We start from the raw sequence: 11690 nt of genomic DNA, 5'->3' as shown, positions 1-11690 counted from the left end.
GAGGTGCTATTATGGATCACCTCATATGGGTTGAGGGGGTGATTTGTAGGAGATCAACCCAAGTTGAGTTGGCTACAGAGATTCTGGCCATGTCACTACAGGAAAAAGGGGCTATAGCAACGTTTTTTTTGCGACGCTTATAAAAACGCCGCTATTTTTCAATTAAAACAACGTTTTTAAAACGCTGTGTTAGATTTCATTTAAACATCGTCTCCGCGTGGTAATTGGCTAACGCCGTTACCCACATCCTAAAGCCCTAAAGTTGCGATTTCTCCCCCCCCGCCCTCTCTCTCTGTCTATCGAGCTCGAATTCATTCTGAGCAAAATTGATTTGCGATTTGCGATTTGCGATTTGCGATTTGCGATTTGCGATTTGCGACTTCTCTCTATTTCTCGCTCCAGATTTGCGATTTGCTGTCGATTGTCGAAGATTTGAAGATATGGAGATTTGAATCTGAGCGATTAAAGTTCTCAGTCTACTCCTTCAGATTTGTTCTCAGTCTACTCTCTCGCTTGATTTCAAACACGCTCTCTGTCTCGATTTCGAAAACTCTCTCTCTCTCTCGCTTGATTTCAGATCTGGACATGATTTGAAGGCCACCGCTTGGATTGCAGATTTTGAAGTTTTGTTCTCCATTTTGTGAGTTTCAATTCGTTTAGCCATTTCTTTTTCTTTTTGTTTTGTTTTGTTTTGTTTTTTTTTTGATTGAAAAGTTTATACATTCATACTCATATCTTGCATCTCTATAACACATATCTCTGATGGAAAAACATGAGTTGAGGTCGATTGCTTTGATTAGTTTTATAACACATATCTCTGGTCAATGTTTTTATGAAGATGGCTCCATACATTTAAACTTGATAATTTTGTTAAACGTGTTGTTTCTCTTGCTTTGTATGGGTCCACTGTTTAGTCTATGGCCATTCGTTGTGCCTCATATTAGTGATTAACCTTTATGCTCGAGTTCTCCTTCAAATGTTGACTCTAATTCCCATTTTCACTGTCTTGATGTAGCATATTTGTGCCTCATTAAGAGAATTGAGATATCTCTGGTATTGTTTAGACTAAGATGATGGCATGAGGCGTTTGGATCTGATCCGGACCTGAATTGTGAACCCTGTACTCGACATCCTCAACTTAAATCTTTAGGTATGAAATTTTGTGACCTGAAATTGCTTCCGAAGATTGCTATAAAATGAAAATTATAATGCCCTGATTGTGGATAGAAAACTTATTAATTTCATATAGTCACTTGTCTGTTTATGTATATTGTTGCTTAGCAGCATATTGTCATCTTCTATTTTATGGTGAATCTCCATCGGTATTTTCTTGCATAGAAGGTATGGATTGCATTGAAAAGAGCCATATACCAAAGCTTTGTCAAAGGTTGTGATGTTCAAGAACAGTGTTTGTGGTTGCTTTATGAAGTTTGTGACATCTATTAAAGCATTCCATTTATACACCAAACACATTGAATGAAATTTGAATTTATAATAAACTTACAAGGCTGTTTAAGGTCCAAGCTTTACAGAGTAAGTTTTCTTTTCACTGAGAACTTGTGTCATCTGTACTTTGAATTTATAATAAACTTACAAGGCTGTTTAAGGTCCTAGCTTTTTGGGTTAATATTGATTGATTGATTGTGTAATTTATGTTTTACTTCAATGATAAATGAAATGAATGCGCATGTTGGCAGCTGAAGTTGAAATAAGAGTGAAAATATAAATATGTATCAGTTGTAGATGTTGTTACATGTATTAGGTATGAGTATTAGATGCGGTGTTATGTTTAATGTGGACTTTTCAATGCAACACATTTGCTGCAGCTATGTTGTTAGACTGACTTAATTTCCTTATTTTTATCAATTCATTTCTTGTAGGCTTGTCTTTGTATTGTAGCTAAAACTTGTTTTATGAAATATTTTTTTCCCCCAAGTTGGTCCCTGTTCATGTAGAATTTTTGTTCTCCAAGCAAATTGGATGAATGGTCTTTTCTTTTTTCTGATGAGCGGCATGAAAAGAAATTGCTGTAACTTTTCTGTTAATTAAGTCACTATTTTATTGACACAATGGAGGGGGTTTTTCTGCTATTGCCAAGACTTTGGCCACAGTTCTAAGCATGACCTAAATAACAGATTATGTACTAGCAAATCATTTCTTTTTCAACTATTGATGTATGAATTCATTTGTTATGATAAAAAAAATTGTCCGGTGATCATTCCCTAGTAATGCCTTTTTATTTTCCTTTATTTCTTTAGAGATCTGGAGTATTTGTCTAATTATATGTAACTGACAGGTGGTTTATATTTAAACAGGATGAGAAGGAACAGAAGACAACACTTAAGCAGCATCGCGTGTTGCGGTCAGCCACCAAGTTCAAATATGGCTACAAACTTGTTGTAATGTCCCTATGAATTATACATTACACTGCATAACATTCTATTGTCAAATCTTCCATCTTGCCATCACAAAGATTAAATTGCACAAGCAAGATGTCTCTGCCAGCTTATTTTCTAATTTTCAACGTGCTAATTTATGCAGGAGAATAACAATTTGAGATCAGCTATTTCTACCACAGATACTAAGGTGGGCAATGGATATGTGGTTTTAGTTATATTGGGTTATTGAACTATAAATGAAAAGTGTCAGATCTTTATAATCTTAAATCTTAAGATATTGTATCTGAAAATGGGATATAGGTACCTGAAGATATAATGGACACTTACATATATTACATATTATATAATAGGCAAATGCTAACAAGTGCCCCTTAGACATTTTTAAGGTTGGAAAATGTATAAAAAGTGTCTTGAAAATATGTAAAAATATTAAAAAATGTATTGATTTCAATAAAAGGGCATTAAAGTTAGTGAAAAGTGACTTGTATTTTATAAATAATTTTTCTTTTACTTGTGTCCTAGGGCACGTGTTAGCAAGACCCTATATAATATTTTTAGATAAAATGATGTGAATTATGTAGAAATGTAAAATTCAATAGAATTTAGTAAAAGCGTGGAATTTTTGTTAGAAAATTTAATAAGTTTCTTCTTTAAGCATAGTAAAAATTGGAAGATCCAAGTGTATCTGATAGACACTAGTACTTCAAAGAAAATAGAAGAATCCATGTAAGATAATTGCTTGCATAAAATGCGAATGATGGTATATCCAATATGCAAATCTTGATTTGTAATTTGGATTTATGAAAGTTGGTTTTCATATTCCTACTGCACACACTCTCTTCAAACTCAGATCGGATTGTCAGTTGGTTTTCTTGCTTTCCTTCTTTGGTTTTTTAAAATAACTTTCAACCCCAAATGCAATTATCAGCTCCCATCAAAAGATGAGATTAAAACAGTGCTCGATAAAGTGAAGGACTTCTTCGGGGATGCCAAGGAATCGTTTGGCAAAATGACAGCCCTAAATTCAACAGCAACAGAGGAGTTGGAGGAAAAACCCCAAGAGAAATCCAAGTGAGTTATATGATTAAGTATTTTAGCCAAATATTCACTATAAGTAGTCACATCACTCTCTATTTTTCTGCACATTTTTTCGTAAAAAGCCAAAAACTTGGGAATAAAAAAGCCCTAAATTCAACAGCAACAGATTTACTGCACAGTTTTGTCCATAGATCTTTGTGTACTAAAAAGAGTGTGTTATCACTTCCATCAGAATTGAGCCTCTGCTAGGTTTTCTTTGCACATTAATGAAATGTTATATAGTGTTTGTTGGGTTATGTTTTTGTTTTTGATGTTTCCGGAAACAAAAATTATGAAACAATCATTCTTCTAATTTTTGTGCAAAAACAGTTTTGAAAATATGAAACTTTTTGGTGTTTCCTAAGTTGGTTTTCAGAAGATATTTTTTAAAACAGTTTTCTAAAACATTTCATCGAACAAGGTTATAGTGTTTGAATTGTTGGAATTGAGGAAGATCTACGTTACATTGACGAGGGTGCGTATCTAGAGTATGAACACATCAAACCCCAAAATTCATTATTTGGAGCACTTTTGTACAAGTGAAAAAACACTGTTAACGTGCTTGGAAAGTACAGAACTAAGACCTCACTGATTATAACTCCCCTTCGACCCAAGAGTACATATAAATATATATATATTTTTTTCAAAAAAAATAATTAGAAGGGGTAACCAACTGTAGTAATCTTCCTTTGGAGTGAAATTTAGTGTAATTTAGTGCTTGTCAAATAAGAAAGGTTTTTTAGAACTGATCAACTTAGAAAAAATAAAAATCATGTGATTCTATATGAAAAATTGTAAATGCTCTACTGGCGTGGAAAAATGATTAGAGAGCTGAACAACCACATTATCTAGTGTTGTCATCACTGCTGTCATCAGATCTTCACCACCATCAATTTTCATCCTCATTGTCATCATTAATGTTACTATTGTTGTGTCATTGCCATCATCATTATTGTCATCATTCTTATCTTCTTAATCTTATTTTTCTTCCTCTATTTCTTGCTGAAACAAAAAAAGAAAAATGTGTGTTTGCATGCAATTTGTAGCAAAGGTTTAGGAAACTAGAAAAAAGACAGAACTTGCCTCTTGTTATCTTGCTGAAACAAACACCAAAAAATAAAAATTGATTGCATACAAGCAACTTATAGAAAAGGTTTAGGAAACTACAAAATCAGATAGAACTTACTATTTGTTATTGTTCCTCCTCCTACTCCTCATCTTCTTCTTCTTCTTCTTGTTGCTGCTATGCAAAAAGAGGAATGCTCGAAGATAAGGTTTTGATTGATAAACAATATGTGAATATGTAAGTAATAGAAGAAATATAGACATACATGAAAATAAGAAATCAGCTACCATGGTCTACAACTTTACTATTTTATAAAAAGTGAAACAAAAATTTACAAATATTAATAGTTGAGAAAAATAAATTGAAAGAACATATTTTTGCTCAAGACAAAACCACGTTTGTTCAAATGAACTAGCCCGACATTCAAATGTGGAAGTGCTACTAGAGAACTCCAATGTTAACAAAGCACCGTTCCAGCAAAACAAAGCTACCATGCAGTCAGTGAAACTGTGCGCATTTGAAAGGTCAAACCCTGCTTCAAAGAAGCAACATACTGATGCTCAGTTTTTTTCAAATGTATCGAACCAAATATGATTATCTATAAGTCATGAACCCAATACAAACCAATAATCCATTATATTAATCAAGATAAAACTAACTTAAGTGATGTAAATGCAATGCGAATGTGCATCTTCAATCTTAAACTACGGAATTACTCTAGGACTCTACTTAGCTAAACAAATACAAACTCAATCTTTAGAATGAAATTGTCAACATAAAAATGATAAGGGAGTAAATTTTTTCTTACATACTATTTATTCACTTTTAGAATTAAGATTTAATCGCAAATTTCGTTCATTCAAACACAGGGGTAAGGGAATTATGTGATCCTCTTAATTTAAAGAATTATGTTTCTCTACAATTTTGATCCTTTAGTATCTCTTGTATTGTAGATGCATAATTTTATGCAAAGACAACCATCATAGAAAGCAAAAAAAATAAATAAAAATAAAAGAAAAGAAAACTAATTGCTGCATCCACCTGTGGAGTACTTTTGCCGGTCAAGATTCTATAGTTTAATAGTCTAATACACAGAAGTGCTATATTTAAATAATGGATAAATTACAGTTACACCTCCCGAGGTTTGGATTTAATACATATCACTGTAGGTTTGGGGCATGCACGAACCCAGGAGAGAAAGTCTGCATTTTAGGACAGTTAAGGACAGCCATGTGATCTAAAAATGGCATTTCCCAGTCGTGAATAACATGGCAAAATCTCCCAAGTGAAGATAGACCTCTGAGTTCCAAATGCTTCAGTTGAGGGAACAGAGTACTGTTCAGATATAATTTTAAATTTGTTTTGGCATCTGTTGGAAAAAAATGGAGAGAGTGGAAGGCTAGAGTTAAACAATTGGGGTATACGCCATTCGACAACGATGCTGATAGGTTAACTCATCAGCCCGAAAGAGTACATGAGCATCAATGGCGAAGCTTAGTCTATTATTGGGGCACTCGGAAGGCACAGGTATCATTTAAATTGTTTATATAACTCTATCGTAATCTCATAAGATGAGTTTGTTAATTAAGAAATTATCTTGTGTTTGTGTTCATATGTAACAGAAAAAAAGTATAAAAAACAAAGAAATTCGGAAGAAGAAGACATTAAATCACATAACTGGAAGAAAACCATTCTCAGTTGTTCGAGTAGAGGTATATAGTTTCTTTATATTTCAAATTGAAATTGTATATTTTGATTTTGTTACTTAATTTTAAGTGTAATTATAGGAAACTAATAAGAAGAATGGAGTTCCTGCAACTCGCTTAGAGGTGTGGATGGCTGGGTACACGAAGGATAACAAACCAAGTAATGATAAAGTTGTTGCGGTCATGGTATGTAGCACCATAATTATATACTTTGCATGTATGGAATGTATTAGATACTTGTCTCATATTTGTTTCTTTATTTATTTTTTAAAGAAATGTTATGAAATTACTAGGGAAAAAGGAGAAACGAACCCGCATACATAATTTGTTAGGTCAGGCATAAACTTACATCACATGAGCACTTACTAGGGAGCCAAATCTTGAAATAATTCTTTTACCTTTACTTTTTGCTTTTCAAATTCTTACCTAAATACATAATCCAAACACATCCTAAGGAAGGATAACCAAAAAGTGACTTTTGATGGTGGAGTTTCCTGTGCCCTTTGTTGCAGTTTTCCTAGCCCTGCCCTTCTAATATTCCACATTATTTTGAGTGTTTCTTGTATCAAGATTCATAATCTATATGACTCATATCATTTGTCTCTTTAATTGGGAAAGCTGCCTTGCTGTTTCTCAAATTTTCATTTGTTTGTTACCAGATACCAGGAAAGAGAGCAAGCCCCTAAATTTAACCGTAGCAAGAAAATAAATCATGAAGAGACCCAACCAAAGCAAGTTTTGTGGTTTGCAAACTTGTTTCCAAATCTGCCGGAGAATAAAAAAGGGATATTTCTCACAGACCGGTCAAGGTGTAAGTCTTCTCATGTGACCATAAAACAATTTCCTAAATGAACCCTCAATTATAGCCACCAAGCTACATGGCCTCTAGATTTCGTGTGAGGGTCATGGTTAGTTGGGTCTCCCATGACTGCAACACCTACTCTGAGGGTCCCTAGCTTTGATTTTGACCTAGAATGGCATGAGAGCATTGGGGTGCTATTGGATAACCAAGTGTAAATCATCAGAGTACCACCGAAACGATCGAGTGCTGAGGGATGTCTGAATATATTGGTGCGAGTGTGAGTTTGCTTGATTGTGAGGAGGAGGCCGAACACATGTAGGAGGATTCTTGAAGATTGCCTTGGCTTGAGGCTAAGGCACTGAGTACATTATTTTCGGCCGTCACATGGCTAGTGCCCAGTGGCCTTATGTGCTTTGTGATGATATGGTGTAAGTATTGAAGAAGAACTATATAAAAGAAATGTGAAGCCTTGGAATTCTATGCTAATATGGCACCAAATCTTTTTGGTACATAACCTTTAAAACAAAACTCATTGCCAAATTTCTCTCGTAACCAATGAGATTCACCAAAATATAATGGAGCGCTGCTATGGATGTTTTAGCAGACACGGGTACAATGAATTGGACAACCATAAACATTAAAAAATTGCAATCTTTGCTTAAACAAATGGGCAAATACTTGACTATGTAAAAAGAAATGCAGTGTCGATATAGTTATTCTCAACCGAGAACTTCCAGTCATGGTAGTGCCAAGCATAGTTAAGAATGGTTACAGAGATTTTCGAACCCCATATATATTCATGATTCTCCATTCAAGTAGTATATAAGATGGCTTCATCCATTCAAACCACCGAGTAAATGAGCTTTAGCTCCAATTTTAGAACCTGGTTCGAACCTTCAATCCAATTCTTAATCAAAACCCTCAAGCCTTGAATTCGGATACCCTGAATTGGTGTGAATTTGAAACTAAGATTTCATTAACTAAAAAGAAAAATTAACTGAATCAATTCAGCAAATTGTCACAGTATTTGACCAAAATTTTGACCAATGAACCAGTAGATAACCAAAATTTTCACCTAAGTTGCATCCCTATTATGCTCACCTCAGTCAGGTCATTGTGGATGCTTGAATAAGGTAGTATAATTTAAAAGAAAAGCAGATAGTACAATTTAAAATGAGTCAACAGAAGACGTGCTAGCAGATAGTACAATTTAAAATGAGTCAAAGTAGAGAAGTTCAACAGCAGAAAAGCAGATAGTACAATTTAAAATGAGTCAACAGAAGACGTGCTAGCATATTTATTAAAAAAAAACAAAAAACAGAAGAGGTGCTAGCAGAAAGAGAGATTAAATTACTCACATTCTATTCCACAATGAAAACACGGTCCTTTTTTGCCCATTCAAATTGATCCTTCTTGATGCTTATTTTTGGGAAGCCTCAAAGTCTTCCACCAGCAAAGCTGAAAATAATAATTTTCTGCTATTGTAAAGAATCTAATAGGGATTCTTAAGCATCCTCATCAGGAGATAGAAAATAAATATGTTAAGGCAAAATTAAATGATTGATGTTTGGAATAATTGTTAATGGAGAAAAAATGAGCCAATTATTTTAAAGAACACCTTATAGTACCAAAGAGTTTGATTAAAACTTCAAAATTTTAATGTGCAGTTCCTGTGCTTTATATACGTACCTTTAGTGTTCTACTTCAATTTCTTGCTTTGGTTGGTTTTTTATTCAAAAGATGCTAAGCAGAGAAAAATTCCAACGAAGTATTTCATACACAAGACTGGACTTTTTTTGAATCAAAATTTATAAGGGTATTCCAATTCTAATTTCTGCGTGCACTCCTCTAGCACTGTTAAGAGAAATACTATGGGGGTCAACATTGTTGTTGATGAGTTTTAGAAGCAAATTTGACAGGGAATGACAAACACTTTGGGATACTCTAGGTGATGTATCCAAACTATTTTGAAAGGTTAGGAAGGTTTTCTCAAAATGTCACTCTATCACATCATTATACTTCCTTTTTTTTTACCTGAAGGGAAAAAAAGAGAACTCAGAAAAAGTTTAACAGAGTAGAAAAAAGAATTTAAGAAATGGTTTTCAAATTTAGGGAAGGCAAAAACATATTACACTGTATTTGCATGAACCATCAATAAGCAGGTAATAGTTGTTCTTGTTAAGCTTAGGATAATTTTAAAGAAAGGATGATTTTATTCTTGTTCTTGTGAAATTGTTTTGTGAATCTGATCCCTCTTGTGATGGTACTGTTGAAGGGAAGATAAAATGGAGATAAATAAACCCTCCTCCCCTCTCTCCATCCCTGTCCTTGAATGTCTTGTAATATACTTGTGGCATTAGTTATGAACAATTTTATTGGTGGCTAATTACTAATTAACAATTGTAGACACAAATGAAGGACCTTGGGGCGCAATCCAATGCTACAGATGAAGAAATTATCACACAGGTTCTAGGGCCTGAGCGACCTGGTCGTGTTCGAACATATGGATTGGGTCCTTCCCCGACAGATGTCTTTGGAGGCGGATATAGGCAATCGCAAGAACAAACTCGTATCATCCAAACGCAAGTCCAAGAGCAACTTAACCAATATAAAGCACAAATGGAGATGCAAATGAAGGAGATGATGGATGCTATGCTTAATCAACAGAAAGTACAAATGGAGATGCAAAGCACAATCCAAGCTCAACAAGCCCGAATAGAGCAATTGGAGTCTCAACAGGCCATGGGTGGGCCTGTTGCACCAGCTGCTACACATGTGCATTCACAACAACAATCCCATGCATACACCTCATCATTTAATTGTCATCGTTCGTCCGAGGAAGTGAGTAAAAGTTAATTATGAAATTTTCATATGACATTTTATTCATGTTATTTGTTCTTATCAAATGCAGGTTCACATATCAAAGAAAGAAAAGAAGAAGAAGAAGAAGTAGATATGACAAACTCAGGTTCATTCTAAACCATTATAGTTGTCAAAATTTTAAGCCTTGTTTCAATATATTACAAAACATCAAAATCTTAGCCAAAATGAGGATTTATATCACCTTGTATCGCTACTCCTTAACTTGATAACATACTAATATGTGCAAAGATCACTAAAATTTGATATCTCCTCAATAGCATATGGTAAGCAATGTGATTTAAAACTAACCTGAACAAGATTAAGCATCTTGCGGGTTTGAGAGAAGATAAGAACACAATGCCCATCAGAAATTAAGTTATCCTGTGACAGGCATCATACATACCAGGTCAAAATAATATAACAACATATCTAGAGCATAAGTTCAATAACATGTAGTAATTCTAACCAATAATGATAGTATAAAAGTTATCTTGCATGAGACATTATGCTTCTCTTCAAAGACAGATCTCTCAGTGACATCTGCTATGTGCATTGCCAATTTTTCAGCAACAACAGTGTCTTCCTGGTTTAATCATGAATGATATGATACTTTTCTTTATTCTTTTTTTGTATTAACACTATTATGTTAGAGCAAAGCTACCTTTTACCCACCTCTTGGTTGAGCAAAGACCTATAACAGCATATAAAAGTGCATTATGATTAATTTTTCAATTTTGAGTACTTTCACTCATTGTCAATCATTCATGATTAAATCATTGCTGCTGAAGGCAAAACACTTGTTTATTACTGACTGCATCATGCGATTGAGAATGTATTTACATAAAGAAGGGGTATCAATTTTGGAGACAAAAGATCCATGTCTATAGGTCTTGAAGAATGCTGTGCTAGATATGCTGGACTTGAAACAAATCATATCATGAGCAAGGTACAGAAAAAACAAATTTGTAGTGTGCATTGATTGTCCCAATCAACAATAGATAAATACAAGACATCTAGGAAACAAATAGAACATGAACAATATAAGATCATTATGAAACTTTGTAGGTCTGGTGATAGATTCAATAAGTAATCAATTTTTAAACTTTTTAGATATAAAACTTCAGATGTGGTTTAGTGCACATCTTAAAACTATATCAACTTGCTTTCTTTTTCCTTTGTGACTTCTAATTATTTGATTTTTTTCTTCTTCTAGAGATGCAGATAAATTGAATAGGAGGCTTGTTCGCTTGAAGTCAACAAACCGTACTCGAGAAAGGTTGAGGCGTGATGGCTTTTTGGGATTGTTTGGACACAAGGTTGATCTTTTAGATTACCATGAAAAGAAGCTACAAGACTTGGAAGTCAACAAACCGTACTAAAATTTTTTTTGGTTGTCTTGAGTTTCTAAAACTTGATGTGGGCATGGAATCATTTGTTTGAATTGCGTCCTATGGAAACAATGTGTTACTGACTCATGGTTGTTTAGATGTCTTAGTTGACAATATGCATGTATATGACACTAGATGTGAAATTTTTACTTGAAATGATGATTCTGGTGAGATTATATTATGCATGTATATGGCATGTATCGAGGATTGATTTTAAATTTAGTAGTTTGGTTGCCTAGAGCAAACATAAAACATGAGATTTCCAAATTGTGAATTCAGTTTCCACCACCACCAGCAGGGAAGCCACCACCCCTCCCCCCCCCCCCAAAAAAAAAAAGAAAAGAAAAAAAGTGGCGTTTTCTGAAAAACGCCACAAAATGACGTCACATA

General features: G+C 34.1%; 1 protein-coding gene and 1 long non-coding RNA gene across 2 annotated transcripts; both read left to right on the top strand.

Moving 5' to 3' along the window:
- Positions 1 to 230: 230 nt before the first annotated feature.
- Positions 231 to 5169, top strand: LOC145820452 (uncharacterized). The gene is made up of 4 exons (XR_014362014.1): positions 231 to 640; positions 1016 to 1150; positions 2316 to 2399; positions 2542 to 5169. It is a non-coding gene; the product is annotated as an uncharacterized LOC145820452 (long non-coding RNA).
- Positions 5170 to 5971: 802 nt separating this feature from the next.
- LOC145820451 (uncharacterized) lies at positions 5972 to 11489 on the top strand. The gene is made up of 6 exons (XM_082916108.1): positions 5972 to 6069; positions 6165 to 6254; positions 6330 to 6434; positions 9457 to 9891; positions 9962 to 10018; positions 11134 to 11489. The coding sequence occupies exons 3-5, from the start codon at positions 6378 to 6380 to the stop codon at positions 10001 to 10003; spliced, it is 534 nt and encodes a 177-aa protein (XP_082772234.1). The 5' UTR covers positions 5972 to 6069; positions 6165 to 6254; positions 6330 to 6377; the 3' UTR covers positions 10004 to 10018; positions 11134 to 11489.
- Positions 11490 to 11690: the final 201 nt, after the last annotated feature.

This window comes from Camellia sinensis, chromosome 2 (genome assembly GCF_055761805.1).
Source record: "Camellia sinensis isolate YWXY chromosome 2, ASM5576180v1, whole genome shotgun sequence".
Lineage (NCBI taxonomy): Eukaryota > Viridiplantae > Streptophyta > Magnoliopsida > Ericales > Theaceae > Camellia > Camellia sinensis.
This window is presented reverse-complemented; position numbering and strand designations above follow the sequence as displayed.